At 41.9% G+C, this 26,524-nt stretch overlaps 1 protein-coding gene and 1 pseudogene across 2 annotated transcripts in view; both read left to right on the top strand.

The window, feature by feature from the left end:
• Positions 1–26,156, top strand: part of necab2 (N-terminal EF-hand calcium binding protein 2) — a 132,775-nt gene extending 106,619 nt beyond the window's left edge. The window contains exons 8-13 of one of the 2 annotated variants that reach the window (XM_046307229.1): positions 2,491–2,570; positions 6,578–6,634; positions 17,530–17,642; positions 20,761–20,838; positions 24,897–24,988; positions 25,914–26,156. In XM_046307229.1, coding sequence (XP_046163185.1) covers positions 2,491–2,570; positions 6,578–6,634; positions 17,530–17,642; positions 20,761–20,838; positions 24,897–24,988; positions 25,914–25,942 — 449 coding nt within the window. In that variant the 3' untranslated portion in view covers positions 25,943–26,156. The remainder of the gene's footprint in view (positions 1–2,490; positions 2,571–6,577; positions 6,635–17,529; positions 17,643–20,760; positions 20,839–24,896; positions 24,989–25,913) is intronic. The other variant, XM_046307238.1, reaches the window with a different exon arrangement.
• On the top strand, positions 16,226–17,523 carry LOC124000686 (annotated as a pseudogene).
• Positions 26,157–26,524: the final 368 nt, after the last annotated feature.

Here is a 26,524-nt window from a genome sequence, read left to right as displayed (position 1 = left end):
GGTAGCATTGTTTAAAGTGGCTAGTAATATATTTTACATCATTTCCCATCTATTCTCATTATTAAAGTAGCTGGAGTTGAGTTAGTGTGTTGGCAGCAGCCACTCAATATTAGTGGTGGCTGTTTAACAGTCTGATGGCCTTGAGATAGAAGCTGTTTTTCAGTCTCTCGGTCCCAGCTTTGATGCACCTGTACTGACCTCGCCTTCTGGATGATAGATGATAGCGGGGTGAACAGGCAGTGGCTCGGGTGGTTGTTGTCCTTGATGATCTTTATGGCCTTCCTGTGACGTCGGGTGGTGTAGGTGTCCTGGAGGGCAGGTAGTTTGCCCCCGGTGATGCGTTGTGCAGACCTCACTACCCTCTGGAGAACCTTACGGTTGTGGGTGGAGCAGTTGCCGTACCAGGCGGTGATACAGTCCGACCGGATGCTCTCGATTGTGCATCTGTGGAAGTTCGTGAGTGCTTTTGGTGACAAGCCGAATTTCTTCAGCCTCCTGAGGTTGAAGAGGCGCTGCTGCGCCTTCTTCCCGATGCTGTCTGTGTGGGTGGACCAATTCAGTTTGTCTGTGATGTGTACGCCGAGGAACTTAAAATGACTTCAACGGTGGCAGTCTCAGACTAAAGTATGTAGCAAACAAAAGATAAAAAGACAATTTAGTGTGAGCCGTCAGGCTAGCCTTTTCACACATGGCCTTATGCGGCTTTCCTGATATTGTACTCTACCTGACAAGAAAATATTCCATTGGCCAAGTTGTAACAATTAATTAAAAACCAACAGTCAATATTGCTCTCCTTTGATAACCCACCGGGCAAAAATTGGTTGAATCAATGTTGTTTCCACATCATTTGAACAAAATAATTAAATGTGATGTCTTTGAATCAAAGACAACATAACCAAAATTTATATCACCCAACTTTTAACCTAAATCCTGTGATGTGATTTTTATGTTGTTAATTTCACATTAAATTAATTTTAGTTGACATTGAACTGACTTTGGTTCCCAGAGGGAAAAGTCTTTAGAGAATTGTACTGCAGTTAAATTAACACTTAAGTCTGACACCAGTTTAAATAGTCCTGTTTGGGCCATAAAAGCCAGTGTTACAGCTGTCATAGGCTGGGGAGAGGACCTTGATTGGATCCAGCTTTGTCTGGCCTGTCATTTGAGAACACCAGAAAGAAAATATTGATCAATACGTCCCTATGCCCGACTCTCTCTGTTTCTCACTCTCACATTTACTTGTTCTTCTCTCACTATCACCCTCTCTCATTCTCTTTCTCCCATTCACACTTTTGTCAAATATATTTATTCTTGCTGTTTGTCCTACTGTTTCTTTTGCAATATATCTTCTTTTTTTTATCATGGCAGGCAATACATTCTGGTAGCAGAATCTGTCTCTGCCCTCTGTTTACTGATCAGAGAATACTTTGCCAGTGAAAATGCTAAATGTAAACATTCAGTTTTGTATCTGCAGGAGTATTTGACACCTTGGGTGAAAAGTTATTTTTAAATGAGCCATTGTTCATTGTGCAATGCTACCTGAGGCAAGGAACACTCCCCCATGCATTTTGACAAGAGTGTGTCTGTTTGTGCTTGTGTGTGTGAGTGTGCAGGCACCAGCCTAGCCTGAGTCATGTACATTTTCCTTGCTCACAGCTTATCTGCAACTGTGCCATATGTTAGACAGTATGCTGAGACAGCTGCACATGGAGACGGCTGTCTGTCGTTAGCATGGCTAGTCAGGACTAATGACTGCTCTCCTGCATTTGACAAAGACCATGCTCAAATAGCGTGGACTGCCATTCAAGCCCAACTGACCAAATGTGCCTGCAATGTGCCTGCTTCAAATGTCTCTATGGTTACAGCTGGTAGGTTCCAAAACACAGCAGCCCCCCTTAGCTGTGTGGTTCTCTGGTAGGCTCATCAACACAGGGGGAAGTGTCATCCTCTAATTGGCTTGGCACCTCGAGAGGTGATGATTTTGAAGAGCAGGAAGCCCATTTTCCACCACTAATTGGCTGTGTGGCATCACATAGAGGGGAGAAGAATGGAATGATTAATATTGTTGTCTCATATTTATTTATGCCTCAATGAAGCCTCCTATTCCAGGGCTTCTAAGTGTATTTGACTCTACTGGCCTTTACAGCACACACTACTATCCAGGGTGACTTAAAACGGCAAAGCTAATGACTAGAGCCAGGTGCCCTAGAATACAATGTATTATTGCTTTCTAAACAGAGCTGAAAAGCAATAAAGACCCTTCTCTTCTGAGGCACTGTGAATATATTTCAACTTCAAACCTTGAATAGACATGATTTTTCCTGATTAACAAATGCAGTTGCCTATTTATCAGACCTGGTTGGAACTCTTTATTTCCGTCAAATATTCATATACTATGGAGAAAAGGATCTGTATAATGATTGCTATCATAAAATGTGTTGAATGCTGGGAGTGTGTTGGCGTCAGGTGTTGTGTGCTCTGTTTAATCAGGGGTGGTGGAGGTGAGGAAAGAGACTCTGGAGGCACAGATCAACCGACTGGCTGAGCTGATTGGACGCCTTGAGAACAAGGTAAGAACCCCCCACCCTACTCTACATTAATTCAGGTACAAAGGTAATCTGTCCTGGCTTTGGTAAGTAGTCACATGTGGTGTGGTCACACTTTTCATTGATGTCATGACTGGCTTCTTCAACACAGCCTCGGTCCTCAGCTAGTTAACTCACCTCTGCCGTATCAAAATCTGCTTAATCAATATGGGTCTCCCAATGAAGGTCATTAGCAGTAATAACACCACACAATAGATAAGATACTTGGCGCAACTTGCGCTGTAGAATGTTCAGAATACAGGGCTGGCCGATCTCTAGCACATTTCAGGGCGGCAGGTAGCCTAGGGTTTAAGAGCGTTGGGCCAGTAACTGAAAGGTTGCTGGTTCAAATCTATCGATGTGCCCTTGAGCAAGGCACTAAACCCTAAATTGCTCCTGTAACTCATTAAATTACTAAAATGTCAAATACAATGGTGCCTCTTTAGCACATCTCCAACAACACATCTCATCTGTACCTCCCAGTAATTATGCTGAGAGAAACACAGGGACCTGAGATGAGATTCAGGTTGTGTTGAGGAAAGCATTACTGTAAACCCAGTAATCTCTCCTCTGGTTATTACTGCTCTCTCTCCCCCAGTGGGGGATGTGACAGAAAAAGACAAAGGAATGAATTATTGAGCCTTGACGAACTATTGCAATATGTTTAGCTATTTATTTCACCTATCCCTCCCTCCCTCTCACTCACTAGCTTTCTTCTCCCTCTCACTCACTAGCTTGCCCTCCCCCTACTCTTTTCCTCATGCTCTGTCTCCCTCTCTCTCTCTCTCATTCTCTGTTCTTTCTTTATCTATCCATCTCTCTCTGCTCTGCTCTTTGTCTCTCCCCATTGCCCATGTCTTGTAGGCAGCGAGCATGGTAGACTAATGGAGTCCCCAGTTAATTCTGTTGTCTCTGGCAGGCAGGCAAGTTCTTATTGCAGCTAAGAATAGCTGAACGGGTTTATTCCACGCTCGATGAAGCAACCCTTAGAGAACAGGGAAGGAGCTGTCAGATCCCAGTAAAGATTCCTAAATAGGAGGATTTCTGAGTCTTCCCAGGCAGATCCTCTAAGTCACAGTGCTAGGCGCGATCCTGAAGCAGTTAACTGTACTGTACGTTTGTGGTGGGAGCAGACAAACGTTCCCTCACAGGAAAGATGTATTAGCAGTGGGCGGGGCTGTTTGCCACAAGTGCTTATTATCCATGTTATAGGAGAGGGACTGTTCAAATTCCCAGGTGTGAAATCAATTATTACAAAATGGTTTAGAACAGAGCGAGAATTTTGTTTACTGGATGCAGTTATGACTAACATGCATCGCACAAATTGAGTTGTCTACTGCCTCATGAGATCAAAGTAGTAATTCCCTCAGCTATCTCTGTGTGCTATCTCCATATGGAAAAAGCCAATCTTATACAAGTGAATGTACTTTTTTGGTTTGATTTCTCATACAAGCAGACATATGCTTTAAATTGCTAGTCCTAAACAATGTGCCTAATTTGCACACACTGAAGGCCCTGATTTTCATAGCCATGTCCCATCTAGTCATTGTATATTATCTGCAGGATGATTTTACCCAGAGGTGACCTCAGGCCCATCCCAGATGTGCTCTTGTCTAGAATGCTTGCCTGCTGCTTCAAGAAGCATAATTTCCTTTTCCCATTGTGGCATTATAAAGGTCTCAATTACCGTGGCAACTGGAGCACCAGCCCGCTTTCTTCCACAAGCAGCCCTTGTATTGCTACAGTATTTGGTTCTGTATGAAAGAAAATTCCAGGATCTCAAACTCACATTGATACACATCTGCGTTGAGTCATCATGCACCATTATGCACTCCGTAAGACATTTGTGGGAAGGATTCTGCTATACAATACAGTGTTTCACTCCACTCCCACCGGAAAGCAGAGAGTAACTTCAGAAACACCAGAGAATGTGACATTTTCTCAGTTTTCAATAGTTGTGGTCCGTATGCGGCCTGCTGTAGACTTCAGAATAATAGGACACAGAGTGACTGCATTGCTCATGCCATTGTTATTTGACTCAGTTGATCCAGCCCATGTTCTCCTATCACTACTTTGGATTGGATTTAAGACTGGGAGATGGGAAATATAGCTCTCCAATACAGTGGTGCCTTTTCTGGGCTTTACATCTCTGATTAAGATCGCTGTGATTACTTGTTTGAGCTCTTGATCGCTAATGTCAACACATGCAATATTAAATGTAGTGTCTACACATGCAATATTAAATGTAGTGTCTACACATGCAATATTATCTTAAAGGCCCTTCCACATTATCCTTTGTGATAACTACCCTCTGCAGTGTAACATTTTCCTCTACAGTTATGAGTATATTAGCTTGCTAAACGATATAGCATGTCACATTATTAAAGTCAGATGTCTGTTCAAATAGAAAGCAAGCCTTTCTCTCATGACAGCGACAATCCATTATAGGGGCAGGGGTGTAGTTTGACGGTTTGAAGGGAACTCCATTGTTAACTGTAATGAAGGGGTCATAAAGCAGCAATAAAAGTAGAATTCATGACTACCTTAGTTACTGCAGTTTGTATTCACTTCCTAACCAGATGAATATATTGCTCATGGTTTATGAGCAATACAGTGATTATGTGTTTATGTATTCCAGGAGTGTATTGTTGAATTTCTTGATATTTTTCTCAATTTTCTCATCTGATACATGTATATTATTAAAAAATATATATAACAGCACCAGTCAAAAGTTTGGACACACCTACTCATTCAATGATTTTTCTTTATTTTTACAATGTAGAATAATAGTGAAGACATCAAAACTATGAAATAACATATATGGAATCATATACTAACCAAAAAAGTATTAAGGAAATCCAAATATATTTTAGATTCTGCAAAGTAGCCACCCTTTGCCTTGATGACAGCTTTGCACACTCTTGGCATTCTCTCAACTAGCTTCATCTGGAATAATTTTCCAACAGTCTTGAAGGAGTTCCCACATATGCTGAGCACTTGTTGGCTGCTTTTCATTCACTCTGCGGTCCAACTCATCCCAAACCATCTCAAATGGGTTGAGGTTCGGTGATTGTGGAGGCCAGGTCATCTGATGCAGCACTCCATAACTCTCCTTCTTGGTCAAATAGACCTTACACAGCCTGGAGGTGTGTTGGGTCATTGTCCTGTTGAAAAACAAATTATAGTCCCAATAAGCACAAACCTGATGTGATGGTGTATCGCTGCAGAATGCTGTGGTAGACATGCTGGTTAAGTGTTCCTTGAATTCTAAATAAATCACTGACAGTGTCACCAGCAAAGCACCCCCACACCATCACACCTCCTCCTCCATGCTTCACAGTGGGAACCACACAAGCAGACATCATCCGTTCACCTACTATGCGTCTCACAAAGACACAGCAGTTGGAACCCAAAATTTCAAATTTGGTTCATCAGACCAAAGGACAAATTTCCACTGCTCTCATGTCCATTGCTCATGTTTCTTGGCCCAAGGAAGTCTCTTCATATTATTGGTGTCCTTTAGTAGTGGTTTCTTTGCAGTAATTCGACCAAGAAGGCCTGATTCGCGCAGTCTCTTCTGACCAGTTCTTGCCATAATATGGACTTTTAACAAGGCACACCTGCTAATTGAAATGCATTCCAGGTGACTACCTCATGAAGCTGGTTGAGAGAATTCCAAGAATGTTTCCAAGCGGTCATCAATGCAACTGGTGGCTACTGTGAAGATTCTAGAGAGCGAGAGAGACGGGGTCAGTCATCAGAACAGTATGAAAGCAAGTCTTCAGTCTGTTGTGACAGTCTAGAGAGGAAATCACTGGATTGAAATAAATCAAAAATATTCTGTACAGTTGCAAATAAGAAATGTGAGGTGAAAAACCTGCCCAAAGGGGTTTATGCAGTGCAGAGTAGGGTTCCTTTGTTCCCCTGTTCCAGTGCTGCTTAGGGTTAACGCTAATGCAATTGTGGTTCTTGTGTTTTGGTTCTTATTGCAGACAGTTTGGTTTGACCTGCATCAGAGGCTAACAGACACTGATGGCACAGCCAGCGCAGTAAGTAGCATTTTTATGCCTGAGAGCCTAGTAGGGGAACACTGTACAGCAGTGACACTGTGGAGGACTCGCTGCTCCATCCCTCTCTACTCCTCACAACCCCCCCATAGACACATCTCCATTCGGAATTTTCCCGCATGCACGGGGAATCATTGGGATCTCATATCCAACTCCTCTCCAGTAGAAAGCAGCCAACAAGGTTATCTCAAATGTATTTCCCATTTCAATCCTGTCTAAAAGTTGCTTTTCGTCTCCATGCATGAAGAGCATGAGTGCATGTCATTTATTTTTTGCTATCAATGTACCGTAGTCAGATTCAGTGCTTCAGTTCAAAATATGTATTTTAAGTGGCTCCCATGGGGGGGGTTCTTTTACACTGCAACCTTAGGGCAAGCACACAGTCTGTTCATATTGTTGGCATGGCCTTATGCTTCCATATAAACAATTACTAAACAATCTGGACTGTTTCCTGCAGTATAGCTAACTTCTTTATATCAAATAAAGTACTTCACCAAAATCGAAGACACTCAAATGTTTATTTACAGTTTGTGTAGTCTGCGACAAGCATACTCTCCAAATGCCAAATGGTATTATGCTCTTATGACCCTTTCATAATTTTTCTTTGATTAAAGAGGCCAAAGTTTCTCCATCTGGTTATTGAAATAGATTATCTTAATATATATATTTAAAAATCTCTCCCTCAGCAGCATGACTGTATGAGATGTGGAGGCAGTGGCCTGTAGAGCTGACAGTATGAGTAAGATGGAGAGATGGCAGTTCACACAGGGACAATCAGAGGTCTGATGAAAAATACATCTGGTCTGGTGTGTCTAACTGAGCATCAGTGCAGCTCCCCGGCCTCCACTCGCTCCTAGGATCCTACTGCAGCAGTGCACTGGCAGCTCCTCCTGAACCAAGACACCCGTAACCTACCTCCAAATGTCTTCTGCCTTATTGATGCTTGAGGGATCAGAGCAAATTTCATTATTCCTTTTCACCCATTAATCTTGTTAGCGTCTAGAGCCATCATTTGCACTGACAAACAGGATTAGAGCAGGCTTCACCTGTCAGCTGGACGGTCTGATTGGTGTGGGGCTGCATCTGCGCCCGTGCGCCCAAAGCTCAATAGGGGCACATTGGTAGCCCAATGGCTATTCTTAAAGTGGGAGAGAAGACTGAACCTTTTGACCCACCGTACTCTCAGCAGGATTTCTCTTAGTGCTGTGAACATTACTGAGAGTGAGCCATCAGCTCAGCATACGATCAAGAATAGAAAGATAGTGCCAAGAGTATTGTTTTTAACAAAAGCATGTACAGTGGAGGTGCTGGAGTTTTGTATGGCATTTTGATACTGATATGGTACTGTATGTGTACATTACTGTATGAGTATTATGCAATGTTTCTTAATGCAAATCCATCCCCTGCAAAAACGGAATCATTCCAGTAATTTCCGCCTCCTCTCCAGCACCCAGGTCACACATATGAGACTGGGGTCTGATTATTACCTCTTTGACATGCCTTAGTCCCTATTTCATAAAATGCTTCCAACTTACTGTGTAACAGCTAATGATGCTCTGGCCTAGTTTTCTTGCTGCTTTCTGAATGAGACAAACATTCCCATTTTACAAATGGATTGCCTGCTTGAGAAACTGCTAGGTATTATACATGTTATCCTAGAGTGGGTGGCAATGTGGTAAAACATTGATTGACATACAATTGGGGGGTGCATGCCCTAAAGTAGCACTCGGTAATGCATATTACTTACGGGTTTATCTGATTTTACAGAGAGGAAAACCAAGGCCAGTCTATAGCCTAACCTGACAGAACAGAGCACACTTATTTTTTCGTTCCATTACCCAGTTCAGTGATATAATGTACCTGGGACAGACCAGTGCTGCAGACCAGAGTTATCTGACCTGACTTTAGCCAGCACAATGGACATTGTGTGTAGCACCACTGTTACTTCTGACAGACCTATTTAATCTTGAGTGCAGCAGGGTAATAAACTTTTTCATCCACTCTCCAGTTGTTTGGTCTAGAATGTGAAACAGCAATGTGGTGAGGGATCGGAGCATTGGAGGGAGTGAGCTGTAGTTATTGCTCACTGTGGGAGTGACTAGTGCTCATACACTATCTCCATCTGGAGAGAGTCAGAATGAATGCTTCGTTGCTCTCGTGTATTGTCAGAAGTTTAAGGGTTTAGAATGCTGTTTCACAGTTGTTAATAGTCTCCTAGACCACACACAACGTTATTTCAGATTGGCAGACCTGAATATAAATCATGGCCCTTGTCGATATAACCACTGTGCCATGAGGGATGGAGAGAAAGACACAGGGAGAGAGAGAAAGAGAGAGAGAGAGAGAGAGATAGAGAGAGTCCTTGGAGAAAGCTCTCCTTGCTCATTTGGAGTGTAGTATGGTGGGAAGGGATGTACCACTGCAGGAAGGGAATCGTCCCTCTAGGCACTGTATGGTTCCTTTATCAACACTCCAAGACAGAGCCCTTTAATCTGGTTTTAAGAAAAGCTGAATAAAAAATATATGCAAATGTGTGTGAATAAATTAAGGAATGATTTACTGAGCTGGATTACAGTGAGGGATATCGATAAGGGAGCAAGGCTAGCTGAGAAAGGGGAGATGGAGTCCTGAAAAGGGGTGGGGGGGTATTCCCCAGATTCCATGGTAACGGTGTAATTTTGTAATTTCCCTCAGTTCTCCCCCTCCCCCATCATATTCCATACCCTATGGATGACACATTCCAAAACATACACTACTGTTCAAAAGTTTGTGGTCACTTAGAAATGTCCTTGTTTTTAAATACTTTTTAAAAAATTGTCCATTAAAATAACATGATTTTGATCAGAAATACAGTGTAGACATTGTTAATGTTGTAAATGACTATTGTAGCTGGAAACGGCAGATTATTTTATGGAATATAGGTGTACAGAGGCTCATTATCAGCAACCATCACTCCTATGTTCCAATGGCACTTTGTGTTAGCTAATCCAAGTTTATAATTTTAAAAGGCTAATTGGTCATTAGAAAATCCTTTTGTATAATTATGTTAGCACAGCTGAAAACTGTTGTGGTGATTAAAGAAGCAATAAAACTGGCCTTCTTTAGATTAGTTGAGTATCTGGAGCATCAGCATTTGTGGGTTTGATTACAGGCTCAAAATGGCCTGAAAGAAAGAACTTCCTTTTGAAACTCGTCAGTCTATTCTTGTTCTGAGAAATGAAAGCTATTCCATGCAAGAAATTGCCAAGAAACTGAAGATCTCGTACAACGCTGTGTACTACTCCCTTCACAGAACAGTGCAAACTGTCTCTAACCAGAATAGAAAGAGGAGTGGGAGGCCCCGGTGCACAACTGAGCGAGAGGACAAGTACATTAGAGGGTCTAGTATGAGAAACAGACGCTTCACAAGTTCTCAACTGGCAGCTTCATTAAATAGTACCCGCAAAACACCAGTCTCAACGTCAACAGGGAAGTTGCGACTCCAGGATGCTGGCCTTCAAACAGGATTCATGTTTAGGAATATTTGTTTTATTCTGTACAGGCTTCCTTCTTTTCACTCTGTCATTTAGGTTAGTATTGTGCAGTAGATACAACGTTGTTGATCCAAACTCAGTTTTCTCCTATCACAGCCATTAAACTCTGTAACTGTTTCAACGTCACCATTGACCTCATGGAGAAATCCCTGAGCGGTTTCCTTCCTCTCCAGCAACTGAATTAGGAAGGACGCCGGTATCTTTGTAGTGACTGGGTGTATTGACACACCATCCAAAGTGACAGTAATAACATCGCCATGCTCAAACGGATATTAAGTGTCTGCTTTTTACATTTTTACCCATCTACCAATAGGTGCCCTTCTTTGCGAGGCATTGGAAAACCTTCCTGGTCTTTGTAGTTGAATCTGGGTTTGAAATTCACTGCTCGACTGAGGGACCTTGCAGATAATTATGTGTGGCGTACAGAGATTAGTTAGTCATTAACAAATCATGTTAAACACGATTATTGCAGTTCGTGCAACTTATTATGTGATTTGTTAAGCACATTTTAGGCTTGCCATAACAAAGATGTGTGAATACTGTCTGAAGGCACTTTATATTAAATGTATTTATTGACTGTTAGAATGCATTGGCTCAGAACAAGATTTCTAGATGCCCAGCTTTTCTTGTGTTAATAACCTACATGACCAAAAGTATATGGACATCTGCTAGTCGAAATTCTCATTCCAAAATCATGGACATTAATATGGAGTTGGTCTCCCCTTTGCTGCTATAACAGCCTCCACTCTTCTGGGAAAGCTTTCCCCTAGATCTCGGAACATTGCTGCAGGGACTTGCTTCCATTCAGCCACAAGAGCATTAGTAAGGTCAGGTACTGATGTTGGGCGATTAGGCCTGGCTCTCAGTCGGCGTTCCAATTTATCCCAAAGGTGTTCGATTGGGTTGAAGTCAGGGCTCTGTGCAGGCCAGACAAGTTCTTCCACACTGATCTTGACAAGCCATTTCTGTATAGACCTCACTTTGTATACGGGGTGCATTGTCATGTTGAAACAAGAAAAGGCATTCTCCAAACTGTTGCCACAAAGTTATCAGCACAGAATCATCAGCACAGAATCATCTAGAATGTAATTGTATGCTGTAATTGTAGCCCATTTCATAAAGCTCTCGACGAACAGTTCTTGTGCTGACATTTCTTCCGGAGGCAGTTTGTAACTCCGTAATGAGTATTGCAACCGGGAACAAAGGTTTCCCTTCTCAATGACGTTTCCACTTCTCAATAACAGCACTTACAGTTGACAGGAGCAGCTCTAGCAGGGCAGAAATTTGATGAACTGACTTGTTGGACAGGTCAGGCCAACAAGGCCATTCTACTGCCGAAGTTTGTCTTTGGTGATTATAGGGCTGTGTGCTCGATGTATACACTTGTCAGCAACAGGTGTGTCTGAAATAGCCGAATCCACTAATTTGAAGGGGTGTCCACATACCTTTGCATATATAGTACCAGTCAAAATTTTGGACACACCTACTCATTCCAGCGTTTTTCTTTTGTTTTTCTTATTGTAGAATAATAGTGAAGACATCAGAACCATGAAATAACACATATGGAATCGTCTAGTAACTAAAAATGTTTTAAACAATCAAAATAGATTTTAGATTCTTCAAAGTAGCCACCCTTTGCCTTGATGACAGCTTTGCACACTCTTGGCATTCTCCGAACCAACTTCATGAGGAATGATTTTTCAACCGTCTTGAAGTTCCCACGTATGCTGAAGACTTGTTGGCTGCCTTTCCTTCACTCTACGGTCCAATCATCCCAAACCATCTCAATTGGATTGGGAGATTGTGGAGGCCAGGTCACCTAATGCACCACTCCATCACTCTCCTTTGTCAAATAGCCTTTGCACAGCCTGGAGGTGTATTTTGAGTCATTGTACTGCTGAAAAACAAATGGTAGTCCCACTAAGCGCAAAACAGATGGGATGGTGTATCGCTGCAGATTTCTGTGGTAGCCATGCTGGTTAAGTGGGCCTTGAATTCTAAATAAATCACAGACAGTGTCACCAGCAAAGCCCCCCCACACCATCACACCTCCTCCATGCTTCACGGTAGGAACCACACATGCAGAGATCATCTGTTCACCTACTCTGCGTCTCACAAAGACACGGCGGTTGGAACCCAAAATCTCAAATTTGGTTCATCAGACCAAAGGACACATTTCCACCGCTCTAATGTCAATTGCTTGTGTTTCATGGCCCAAGCAAGTCTCTTCTTCATATTGGTGTCCTTTAGTAAATCAACTCAAATCAATTATTTGTCACATACACATGGTTAGCAGATGTTATTGCGAGTGTAGCGAAATGCTTGTGCTTCTAGTTCCAACAGTGCAGCAATATCTAACAATTCCACAATAAATACCTAATACACACATATCTAAATAAGAACTGGAATAAGAATGTAGAAATATATTGATGAGCAATGTCAGTGCAGCATAGGCTAAGATGTAATAGATCGTATAGAATACAGTATATACATATGAGTTGAGTAATGCAAAATATGTAAACATTACTAAAGTGACTAGTGTTCCATTTATTAAAGTGGCCAATGGTTACAAGTCTGTATGTAGCCAGCAGCCTTTCTGTACTAGTGATGGCTTTGAGTCTGATGGCCTTGAGATAGAAGCTGTTTTTCAGTCTCTCAGTCCCAGCTTTGATGCACCTATAATGACCTCGCCTTCTGGATGGTAGCGGGGTGAACGGGCAGTGGCTCGGGTGGTTGTTGTCCTTGATTATACTTTTGGCCTTCCTGTGACATCGGGTGATTTAGGTGTCTTGGAGGGCTGGTAGTTTGCCCCTGGTGATGTGTTGTGCACATCTCACCACCCTCTGGAGAGCCTTGAGGTTCTGGGGGGTGCAGTTGCCGTACCAGGCGGTGATATAGCCCAACCGGATGCTCTCAATTGTGCATCTGTAAAAGTTTGAGAGTTTTAGGTGACAAGCCAAATTTCTTCAGCCTCCTAAGGTTGAAGAGGCGCTGTTGCACCTTCTTCACCACACTGTCTGTGTGGGTGCACCATTTCAGTTTGTCAGTGATATGCACACCGAGGAACATAAAACTCCACCTTCTCCACTGCTGACCTGTCTGTGGACAAGGGGGTGCTACCCTCTGGTGTTTCCTGAAGTCCACGATCATCTCCTTTGTTTTGTTGAGTGAGAGGTTATTTTCCTGACACCACATTCTGAGAGCCATCACCTCCTCCCTATAGGCTGTCTCGTCGTTGTTTGTAATCAAGCCCACTACCGTTGTGTTGTCTGCTAACTTGATGATTGAGTTGGAGGCATGCATGGCCATGCAGTCGTGGGTGAACAGGGAGTACAGGAGGGGACTAAGCACGCACCCTTGTGGGGCCCCAGTGTTGAGGATCAGCGAAGTGGAGATGTTGTTTCCTACATTCACCACCTGGGGGCAGTCCGTCAGGAAGTCCAGGAACCAGTTGCACAGGGCGGGGTTCAGACCCAGAGCCTCAAGCTTAATGATGAGCTTGGATGGTACTATGGTGTTGAATGCTGAGCTATAGTCAATGAACAGCATTCTAACATAGGTATTCCTCTTGTCCAGATGGGATAGGGCAGTGTGATGGCGATTGCATCGTCTGTGGACCTGTTGGGGCCGTAAGCAAATTGAAGTGGGTCTAGGGTGACGGGTAAGGTGAAGGTGATATGATCCTTGACTAGTCTCTCAAAGCACTTTATGATGACAGAAGTAAGTTCTATGGGGCGATAGTCATTTAGTTCAGTTACCTTGGCATTCTTGGGTACAGGAACAAAGGTGGCCATCTTGAAGCATTTGGGGACAGTAGACTGGGATAGCGAGAGATTGAATATGTCCGTAAACACACCAGCCAGCTGGCCTGCGCATGCTCTGAGGACACAACTAGGAATGCCATTTGGGCCGACAGCCTTGCGAGGGTTAACACGTTTAAATGTCTTACTCATGTCGGCCACAGAGAAGGAGAGCCCACAGACCTTAGTAGCGGGCCGTATCGGTGGCACTGTATTATCCTCAAAGCGGGCATTTTGCTTATTTGATTGCCTTGCTGAGGGAATGACTACTCTGTTTGTATTCTGCCATATTCCAAGTCGCCTTGCCATGGTTGAATGCGGTGGTAATCGCTTTCAGTTTTGGTGAATACTGCTATCTCTTCACGGTTTCTGGTTAGGGTAGGTTTTAAGTCACAGTGGGTACAACATCTGCTATACACTTCCTTAAACTCACTCACCCGAATCAGCGTATACGTCAATATTATTCCCTGAGGCTACCCGGAACCTATCCCAGTCTGCGTGATCAAAACAATCTTGAAGCGTTGATTCTGAATGGTCAGAACTGTGTTGAATAGTCCTTAGCACGGGTACTTCCTGTTTGAGTTTCTGCCCATAGGAAAGGAGGAGTAAAATGGAGTTGTGGTAAGATTAGCCAAAAAGAGGGTGGGGGAGGGCCTTGTATACATTGCGGAAGTTAGAGTAACAATGGTTCAGTGTTTCTCCAGCGCTACAGTCGATATGCTGGTAGAATTTAGATAGCCTTTTCCTTAAATTTGCTTTGTTAAAAACCCCAGCTACAATAATTGCAGCCTCAGGATACAGTTGAAGTCGGAAGTTTATATGCACCTTAGCCAAATACATTTAAATTGAGTTTTTCACAATAGCTGACATTTAATCCTGGTAAAAATCCCTGTCTTAGGTCAGTTCGGATCACCACTTCATTTTAAGAATGTGAAATGTCAGAATAATAGTAGAGAGAATGATTTATTTCAGCTTTTATTTCTTTCATCACATTCCGAGTGTGTTAAAAGTTGACATATACTCAATTAGTATTTGGTAGCATTGCCTTTAAATTGTTTATCTTGTGTCAAACGTTTCAGGTAGCGTTTTGGCCCATTCCTCCTGACAGAGCTGGTGTAACTGAATCAGGATTGTAGGCCTCCTTGCTTGCACACGCTTTTTCAGTTCTGCCCACACATTTTCTATAGGATTGAGGTCAGGACTTTGTGATGGCCACTTCAATACCTTGACTTTGTTGTCCTTAAGCCATTTTGCCACAAATTTGGAAGTATGCTTGGGGTCATTGTCCATTCGGAAGTCCCATTTGCGACCAAGCTTTAAGTTCCTGATTGATGTCTTGAGATGTTGCTTCAATATAAGTCTCTCTGGATAAGAGCGTCTGCTAAATGACTTAAATGTAATGTAAATGTAATTGTCCTTACTCATAATGCCATCTATTTTGTGAAGTGCACCAGTCCCTCCTGCAGCAAAGCACCCCCACAACATGATGCTGCCAACCCCGTGCTTCACGGTTGGGATGGTGTTCTTCGGCTTGCAACCATTTTTCCTCCAAACGTAACTAGGGTCATTATGGCCAAACAGTTCTATTTTTGTTTCATCAGACCAGAGGACATTTCTCCAAAAAGTATGATCTTTGTCCCCATGTGCAGTTGCAAACCGTAGTCTGGCTTTTTTACGGCGGTTTTGGAGCAGTGGCTTATTAATTGCTGAGCGGCCTTTCAGGTTATGTCGATATAGGACTCGTTTTACTTTGGATATAGATACTTTTTGTTTCCTCCAGCATCTTCACAGGGTCCTCTGCTGTTGTTCTGGGATTTATTCGCACTTTTCGCACCAAAGTACATTCTTCTCTAGGAGACAGAATGTGTCTCCATCCTGAGCGGTATGACAGCTGCGTGGTCCCATGGTGTTTATACTTAAGGTACTATTGTTTGTATAGATGAACGGGGTACCTTCAGGCATTTGGAAATTGCTCCCAAGGAGTCTTTTTGATGTCTTCACTATTATTCTACAATGTAGAAAATAGTCCAAATAAAGAAAAAACTAAACTTTTGACTGGTACTGTATATAAATATATACATTGGAAATTATGCAGACAATTACATTGATAGAAGCCACAATCTATTTACAATATTAAAACTCATCCACCCACAAGTTGTTTAAAAAATAAATAATAATAATAATTAAAAGTGGGGTAAGGTGCGTCAACAGGTGCGTCGTAGGTTACAGGAGGTCAAGTCGCATAGATAGATTTCTAGGAATTTCTAAAGAATTGGTGTTATAATGTTTTTGATTACCATGCGCAGAGGAGTTCATTCATTGAGATGTACATGAGTTACTTGCTGGATAAAGACACAGGAAAGTACTCAAATTCTGTGACACACCCGACTCAAACCCTGAACAGTCAGAACTTAATGCAATATACAGATTTCAGTGGTTATCATGACGTCACATGTATCAATGACCCGCATTTCCAGACGACAGGGAAGTGGGGAAATCCACTTACTTCGCATCTCCACGGGAGAAGTGGTCACCGTGTGATTCCCCAGATCTGACATCCATCCTGCCTCCGGGGCCGGGAGCTCTTCCATCACTCAACTCACGAGAAGAAACTTGTACGACTGAATCAGACACAATGTACATTCATCCAGTACAGGAGGGAAGACGCCCAGCAAGGAAAGTACAGTGTGGTGTACACAGACCAGTAGTGCCTAGAGCTAGAGAAGGAGTGGCAGTACAGCCGCTACATCACCATCAGGAGGAAGACAGAGCTGGCCCTGGGCCTCAGCCTCTCAGAGAGACAGGTACAGATCTGGTTTCAGAACAGCCGCTACATCACCATCAGGAGGAAGACAGAGCTGGCCCCCTTACCCTATCCAGCCTTGCTGACCCCGGAAATGACTCCATGGCAACCTGCTTCAACAGCAGCAGCTTGTTGTCAGAGACAATATCAATCAAAAGAGTACTGAGGAGTTCCTTTACTGTGGACAAACTGTACAACACTTGAATACCCGTATTAAACTGCTGATCCCATAAATAAAAAAAGATAGCTTGGTGGGAGAACAAAATATTACTGGCAAAGTAAGTACACTTTTCATCAATAAATTAGCTATCAGCAAAGCCGGATATTAGACAACCCTCCCCTATTTTGGACCCCCCTCACCCCAGTAAATTATGAACTGTCCCTAGACATAACACATTAAACCTGAAGATAGCACAAACATTATGCAAATTAGTTTTGTTTATACAGTAAGAGAGGGGTATGACAATAATCAGTTCTCTTTCATATGCCTAAGCTCTTTCCTAATGCTGATATTCAGTGGGAATATCCTACTTGATATTGCTGGATTAGCCTTAAACATGACTTTCTTTTGGCAACTGCCCTGGCAAAAATGGTAATCTGCAATACCATGGTTATATGGCACACTGCAAGCACTCCATAGAGCATTCCCATCACACGATATAATGGATTTTGTTCCCTCTCTGTTTTTATCTACCTCTTTTTCTCAACCCCTCTCTCTTCCTTTGTCTTTCTCTTTCCCAGTCTCTGTACCTGATTCGTCAGGAGATGGCGGTATCCCAGAAGCAGCTGGGAGAGTTCTGCGAGGCCCTGAAGCAGTACCTGAAGAATGTCTCTGCCCAAAGAGACTGCTTCCAGTGGGTCCACCTATTTCCTTTATCTGTCATTGTCAATCTTTCATAATAGTGGCCTTTTGTCTGCTGTGTGTGTTTTATTTATGGCTGATCTATTCCCAACCTCACTGGTTATTTGTGGAACCCTGCTCAAGTACTTTAGCAATCCTCAATACACAATTTAATATGCGAGACTGATTCTTGACTCCAGTGACTTCTGCACTGACACATTTCTCTATTAACACGATGGTGTCATGCCTTTACAAATCCTCATATTCATCTCTGGAGTGACGGGCTGTGCCTTCATAATGCTTGGTTTGTCACAATGCTCAGCAAGGTACTAAACCCATCCCCCGGTATAATGGCAGGACGCTCAGGGGAGAGAACATGAATAGATATGAGGAAATAAAGAGTACAAATAAGTCAACATTACAGTGACCTTGGTTGAGGGAGATAGGGAGAGACAGAGAGCCTCTGAGTGCTGGTGTGTGTAGGTTAGTAATGGTTGAGAATCCATCTGACAGAGAAAGGATGTGCTGCATGTGGGCTGAAGAGGCAATCAGACCTGGGAAAGGTGTCTGGCCGCTGGATAAACCTGTTAGACACGCTGTTCTCCTCTGTCTCGCCACAACCATCATCAACCAGGAGGAATCTCCATGTGACAAGGGACCATGGAGTGGAAAATAGGGTTGAGCAGATTAGAGAAAGCTGGGTTTAGTTGGACAGAGCCTCTGATCTTTTGCTCTGAGGTAGCCTACTACAAAACCTCCAAGTACACTACAGCACTGCTGTCAAAGCGAGGATATTACTTTATCAATAACTGCTTTGTAGAGAAGATGACATGTACAGTTGAAGTCAGAAGTTCACATACACTTAGGTTGGAGTCATTAAAACTAGTTTTTCAACCACTCCTCAAATTTCTTGTTAACAAACTATAGTTTTGGTAAGTCGGTTAGGATATCTACTTTGTGCATGACACAAGTCATTTTCCCATCAATTGTTTACAGACCAATTATTTCACTGTATCACAATTCCAGTGAGTCAGAAGTTTACATACACTAAGTTGACTGTGCCTTTAAACAGCTTGGAAAATTCCAGAAAATTATGTCATGGCTTTAGAAGCTTCTGTTAGGCTAATTGACATAATTTGAGTCAGTTGGAGGTGTACCTGTGGATGTATTGCAAAGCCTACCTTCAAACTCAGTGCCTCTTTGCTTGACGTCATGGGAAAATCTAATTAAATCAGCCAAGACCGCAGGAAAATAATTGTAGACCTCCACAAGTCTGGTTCATCCTTGGGAGCAATTTCCAAATGCCTACTTTAAGTATAAACACCATGGGACCACGCAGCCATCATACCGCTCAGGAAGGAGACGCTTTCTGTCTCCTAGAGATGAATGTACTTTGGTGCAAAAAGTGCAAATCAATCCCAGAACAACAGTAAAGGACCTTGTGAAGATGCTGGAGGAAACTGGTACAAAAGTACCTCGACATAACCTGAAAGGCCGCTCAGCAAGGAAGGAGCCACTGCTCCAAAACCGCCATAAAAAAGCCAGACTACGGTTTGCAACTGCCGATATGGGGACAAAGATCATACTTTTTGGAGAAATGTCCTCTGGTTTGATGAAAAGAAAATAGAACTGTTTGGCCATAATGACCATCGTTATGTTTGGAGGAAAAAGGGGGAGGCTTGCAAGCCGAAGAAAACCATCCCAACCGTGAAGCCCGGGGTTGGCAGCATCATTTTGTGGGGGTGCTTTGCTGCATAAGGGATTGGAGCACTTAACAAAATAGATGGCATCATGAGTAAGGAAAATGATGTGGATATTTTGAAGCAAAATCTCAAGACATCAGTCAGGAAGTTAAAGCTTGGTCGCAAATGGGCTGAAATAAATAATTTTCTCTACTATTATTCTGACATTTCACATTCTTAAAATAAAGTAGTGGTCCTAACAGACCTAAGACAGGGAATTTGTATGATGATTGAATGTCAGGAATTGTGAAAAACTGAGTTTAAATGTATTTGGCTAAGGTGTATGTAAACTTCCAACTTCAAATGTACAAATGTATCTTATTTCCTATCATGCGAATCAATGTAGCAGCAGATTCTTAGGCCGTGTAAGACTCAGTTCAAAAGGACTAGTTCCTCTACAGTTCGTTTCAGAGCGACTCCCTGGAGCCAAGTCCAGGAAATGGGCCGCATGTTGTCAGCAGCGTTTTGTAATCTCATCATAATGCACGTAGGGACAGTGAATAATTTATCACTGAGGAATTGGGCTCTGAGTCTGTACTGCTTCTACTGCTGCTGCTGAATAGGCAATTTTCTTGTCTCTTTTCTAGTCTCACTCACTCCACCACAATCTAGGTCTGACATTTTCTTTTCCTCCCTCTCATCTCTTTACTCTTGGTTACTATAAGTGCTTATATATGGTACTAATACATCCTGTCAAACTCCATAAGAATATGTCCTCCTTTTTAGTCATTTAACTCAGTCTCAGATACACACAAACACTGGCAAAGTTATGGGAAGGAAGCACACAAATGAATGCACAGACGCACACTCAATCAACCTCCCACTGTCCACAGCTTTCTTTTAGATGGACACACACTGACTTGGACAAAATGTTTCTTTGGTTTGATTAATGTGATTGTTGAGCCTTGCACAGCATCTGCCCGTCAAATGAAACAATGTAGTGGTCTAATATAGATGTTACCTCCAACAGAGAGCTGCTAGCCATAATGGAAGCATTCAGCGGGTCAATAAGACATGTCAGGAGTCTCTCCAGTGGAGTTGTGAGCTCCACTGTGATGGAAGCCATTATAAAACCCAGCTCATACAGTAGAACTGTTCTACTGCACTAAACCCGAGGCACAACTCATCCATCTGAACCACTACTGCCCTCCAGTGGAAGATAATGGGTGGGAAGTGAGTGGAGCTGAAGTCAAGTGACTATGGGTGTCTACTGCTATGGTTTATGTGGTGTGAAAGTGGTTCTTTGCTTAACTACCACACATAACTACTACCACATATGATTATTGGCAATTAACTCTATTAGGATATTTCATAGTTCTCCAATGTCCATTGCCCATTATTGACTTTCCAATGTCTTACCATCTTTCTTTTTATTCCTTTCTTTCTCAGTGTGACTGCAGTGCGGCTGCCAGATGGACTCTCCTTCGTGGTGTATGAGTTCTGGGATGGAGAGGAGGAGTGGAAAAAGTAAGACCTAGATATGTGTCAGATTTGACCTCGTTCCTCTCTCTCCCACATCTCCTGAACCTTGACTCATTGGTGTTTTTATAATCCCATAGGTCCAATGTTCACACCCCTTACAGTCTTCACATTTTTCTGCTTTAAAATGTAATCTCAAAAGGGATCAAAAATAAAATACAAAAATTCTACCGATCTACACAACCTACTACACACTTTCAAAGTTAAAGAAAAGGTATTAAACATTTTCCAAAGGAATAAATATAACAAAACAAAGACGTTTTGATTGTGTATGTCTTCACACCCCAGAGTTAATATTTTGGCAGCCATAACCTGTGAATCCTTGTGAATAAGATTTGACCAACTTTGCACAACTCTTAGGGCAACATTTATCCACTGGTTTTGTCAAAATTGCTCAAGCTCATTGATGGATGATGGATATTCAAACCTTGTCTCTGACTTTCAAGCAGATTTTAAGTCAGGACTGAGACTGTACTACACATGAACACTCAACACCGCTTGGAAAAGCCATTCTGGTTTGTCTTTGGCATTGAAAATTGTAATTGTCCTGCTGAAAAATAAAACTATATCCCAGGGTTAGGTTTTCAGAAGACCGAGGTGGGTTTTCCTCTAACGTTTTGACTAGGCTTTGCTGCTTTCATATTTCTTTAGATCCTAACAAACTCCCCAATCCCGGCAGGTGACATGCATACCCGTAACGTGATGCTGTCACCACAATACTTGAAATTGCAGTTGTATTGGATGTGCCCCAAGCCTGCAGTTTTTCATTTAGGCCGAAAAGTGTCTTTGCCGGGTTGTTTTGCAGTATTACTTAGCGGCCTTGTTGGAAACAGAATGGATGACTTTGTTGTTGATGGCAGCATCATGTTATGGGTATGCTTGTGGGATAGGATACAAATAAATATCAAAGGAGCAAAGGCCAGATAAAAAGGTTAGAGGAAACCCTGCCTCAGTCTTGTAGAGACCTATCCCCTGGGATAGTTTTCTTTTTTAGCATGAAAATTACACACATTTTAATGCCAAAGACACACTGGAATTGCTTTCCAATAGGTGTTGTGTGTCCCTGAATAGTCCCGTCTCATTCCAGAGACAAGGTTTGAATATTTCTATCCATCAACGACTCCCAACCAAATTTACTGAGCTTGAACAATTTTGACAAAAACAATAGATATACACTGAGTGTACAAAACATTATGAACACCGGCCTTTCCATGACATAGACTGACCAGGTGAATCCAGATGAAATCTACATTATGGTCCCTTATTAATGTCAGTTGTTTAATCCACTTCAAATAAGTGTAGACGAAGGGGAGGAGACAGGTTAAAAAATGATTTTTAAGCCTTGAGAGAATTGAGACATGGGATTGTGTATGTGTCCCTTTCAGAGGGTGAATGGTCAGGACAAAAGATTTAAGTACCTTTGAACAGGGTATGGTAGCCTGGCACACCGGTTTGCGTCAAGAACTGCAACGCAGCTGGGGTTTTCACGCTCAACAGTTTCCCATGTGTATCAGGAATTGTCCACCACCCAAAGTTGGTAGAATCTTATTCAAAATGTTTCGCAGCTGTAATGGCTGCCAAAGGTGCTTCCACCAAGTGAAGACATATGCAATCAAGACATCCTTTAAAAAAATATGTAAATCATTCATTTGGAAAATATCCTATACTTTTTCTTAAAATTTGGAAGTGTGGAGTACAAAAACCAAATTATTATTTTTTATTTTATTTTAAGGCAGCAAAATTTGAAGACTGCAAGGGATGTGTAGACTCACTATGCACTGTGTCTGTATTTCTTACATGATTGGGTGGATGAATACAGAAGAGCCATCGTTGCTTAGTGTTTTTGTTGTTCATTCTAAGGTAACATCTGGAGTCAGTCTTTGGTTAAGTAGAGGTCAGTGGAGACTCCTCAGAGGAGGAAGGGGATGACCATCCTCCTCAGTGAATTTCATAAAAATAAAAATAGTGAAACATTTAAAAAGTTATAATTTTTAGATAAAACATATTAAATATATTCACGTCACAAAATAACTGATAAAATACACTGTTCTGCTATTTCGGTCTACAGTAGCCTCAATGGCTGACAAGGTAAAAATCTGTAATTCTTCCCCTGAATAAGGCAGTTAACCCACTGTTCCTAGGCCGTCATTATAAATAAGAATTTGTTCTTAACTGACTTGCCTAGTTAAATAATGGTTAAATAGAATTTAAAAAACTGAAAAAACGAGCAGTCTATATGGTAGCACCATGGTGTAGCCAGAGGACAACTAGCTTACGTCCTCCTCTGGGTATATTGACTGCAATACAAAACCTAGGAGGCTCATGGTTCTCACCCCCTTCCATAGACTTACACAGTAATTATGACAACTTCCCAGAGGACGTCCTCTAACCTATCAGAGCTCTTTCAGCATGATCTGATATGTTGTCCACCCAATCAAAGGATCAGAGAATGAATCTACTACTGAAAGCATAAGCTACAGCTAGCTATCACTGCAGTGCATGAAATGTGGTGAGTAGTTGACACAAAAGAGAGAGAAAAACAGTCATTAATTTCTGAAAAAAATGAAGGAGAAGCAAGAGAGAGATATTTAGTCTTTTTTTTCATTTTCACTTTCACTTACTTAGCTAGCAAATGCAGCTATACAGTTTAGCCTATTTAAACAGAGGGATGTATGTTAGCTAGCTAACTATCCAAAACAATACTATGATTTTTCCAAGTCAGGGTAAGCTTTTGGTTTTATTCATTTATTGTCACCGGGGCCCACCGGTGTAACTGCTAAACTGCTTACTAACTGTATACTGTACAAATGACTAACATATTTAGTAACACGTTAATTATATTAGCTATGTTGACTATGACGTTACTTTAGCTAATATGGTGACAACAATGTAGGCTGTGTGTAGCGGTTATTATATGGTTTGGCTTGGAAAGGTTTTTTCACTTGGTCACACGCAGCTGATGTGTTGTGCATTGAAGTCCACAAGTGAAGGGAAAAGGTGAGAGGAGGAGAGTGTGTAAATGCGAGAAGGAATACAACATGGCTGCTATGAAAGTGAACTGTGTTTACGTGTGATCAGGGGTGTATTCATTCTGCCAATTCTGTTGAAAAACGTTTCTTAAACAGAAGCAAACAGAATGAAACGGGGATAAATATACCTGAATTTGTCCAATAGAAACTCTAGTTTGCAATGGTTGTACTAATGATTACACCCTAGATCAGCTAGATGCAGGCAAGAAAGAGTGTGCCAGGCAGTATTGAATATGTCACTGTCTGTCACATAAAAAAAATATCTTGACACCTACAGTATATTGTAAACTTTCATTCATAGGATAGGTTGTAACAACCTCATGATGGGTATAGGGAAAATTTGAATATAATGTAGTAGCCTAAACCTATCGACATTACATTGAGCTGGGTGAATGGAATATGAATGACAGTCATCCAATATGCTGTAATAAAAACAAAAAAGAATCGTCCTCCATCTTAAACGGCACAGACCACCAGATGTACAGTATGTGACTCTACAGCAGCAGGAATCAATTAAAATCAGTATATTTGTCACGTGCGCCGAATACAACAGGTATACTTACAGTGAAATGCTTACTTATGGGCTCTAACCAATAGTGCAAAAAAGGCATTAGGTGAACAATAGGTAGGTAAAGAAATAAAACAACAGTAAAAAGACAGGCTATATACAGTAGCGAGGCTGTAAACGTAGCGAGGCTACATACAGACACCGGTTAGTCAGGCTGATTGAGGTAGTATGTACATGTAGATATGGTTAAAGTGACTATGCATATATGATGAACAGAGAGTAGCAGTAGCGTAATCTAGCTACAGCTAGAATAAGGCTAACATAATTACTTATTGATGATTTAGGGGATGTGCTGTGGCTGTAATGAATCTTTATCTTGTATGTTCTCATTAATATTTTACTGCTCACAATCACAATATAATCTATGGGGCATACTGAAGAAGTGAGTGAGCGTGCATATGTCCTCGTCTGTCTTTGTGTGATCTTATGCCCTCCACCTCTGTCCTCAGACACCTCCAGACTGCATCTTCCAAGGCCTTTCAGCATGTTAAAGTGGACACTCTGTGCCAGCCCGAGGCTGTGTCCACTGTCGCTGTGCCAGGTTAGTCTCCTGAGAGGGCAACCAGGTTTCAGAGAATTTCATATTGTTCTATACATAAATCCGAGACACTCGATTTAGTATGATATGTTACGTTTGCTGTGGTTACATAAGACAGATGCTTACATAAGGCAAAACAAAAGGAGGGTGGTTGGTCGGGGTAGATGGGTGGGCGTAGTAACAAGAGTTGCGAGTTCGAATCTCATCACAGACAACTTTAGCATTTTAGCTTACTTACTACTTTTTTGCTACATTCCAACTACTTAGCATGTTAGCTAACCCTTTTCCTAACGTAAACTATTTTAGCTAACCCTTCACCTAAAGCTAACCCTTTTAGCTAATGCTTCCCCTAACCCTAACCGTTTAACCTAACTCCTAAACTAGATAACATTAGCTACCTATTATCCGTAACATATCATACGAATTGTAATCATATGAAATTGGTGATGGACATCCACAAATTAATACATACCACACAAAACGTAGCATATTGTACGAAATGGAGTGTCTTGGAAATACGTAGGAATAATACGAAATGCTCTGAGTCCAGGTTGGAGAGGGATGCTGGCATAGTGCCATGTGTCTGGGATGGATGGGGAGCCCTTAATACAAGGGAACCTACTGTGGAGAGATGTGTTCAATGTAGAGCAGGAACAGTCAGGGAAAGCACATACCTTGATATTTATTGTTGTGGACTTATTGTTATTGGCATGAATGCATAAGGCCTTATGTCATAGACTTACCCCATACAAACCTGAAAATGTATGACATTACATTTGAATTATATTACACAGTGTATTATCACATTTGAGCAGAGAAACAGTAGATGAGTGTCAATGTGTGAGTGTTTTAATGATAGACTTGTTTTTTTGTATTCCTGAGCTGCTTGTGTCTTAACTGAACTCCCCCTCTGTCTCTCTCCCTGCAGCCGCCTGGTGCAGCCTGAGCAGAGACTGACAGGGGTGGGGCCAGATTGCCTGAGTCTGCAACACCCACCATCCTTAGCTCCACCTTAACCTCCCTCACCCTCTCTCTCTCTCACCCTCACAACCCCTCTCTTTCTCTCTTTTGTAAGTACATGTTTACACAGTGTCTGTTTGATATTGAGGCAAAATGGAATGTGTCAATTGCAGTGAATATTGAACAGTGCATTAAAGCGAGATTACCTCCATCCAATGCATTTCTTCATCATATCATTCACCCTCAAGTCATGGTAGAAATGACGTGAACTGTTAACCTGCTTTTGAGGCTCTCGTGCATGTCATCCATTTTGACTAAAGACATGAACCTGCTACTGCTAATGGTAGACTAATAGAACGCTCAACATTCGTCTCTATCAAGCAGTTAAGGTTGTTTCTTCCGTTGTGTTAAAAGTACATGTATGAATCAGCACTGGATATATTAGCTGTTAAAGTCTAGTAAAATTATATGAAAAAATGTTATATTATAATTATATTTGTATTGATGTCTTTCGTGATACAGTGCAAAATTATTAAGAAAAAGCAATTACTACAAAAGTAGCAAAACTTGGTTTGCTGC

The sequence above is a fragment of the Oncorhynchus gorbuscha genome, linkage group LG02 (assembly GCF_021184085.1).
Source record: "Oncorhynchus gorbuscha isolate QuinsamMale2020 ecotype Even-year linkage group LG02, OgorEven_v1.0, whole genome shotgun sequence".
Classification (NCBI taxonomy): Eukaryota; Metazoa; Chordata; class Actinopteri; order Salmoniformes; family Salmonidae; genus Oncorhynchus; species Oncorhynchus gorbuscha.
Note: the sequence above shows the minus strand (reverse complement) of the source record. Positions and strands in the feature narration are given on the sequence as shown.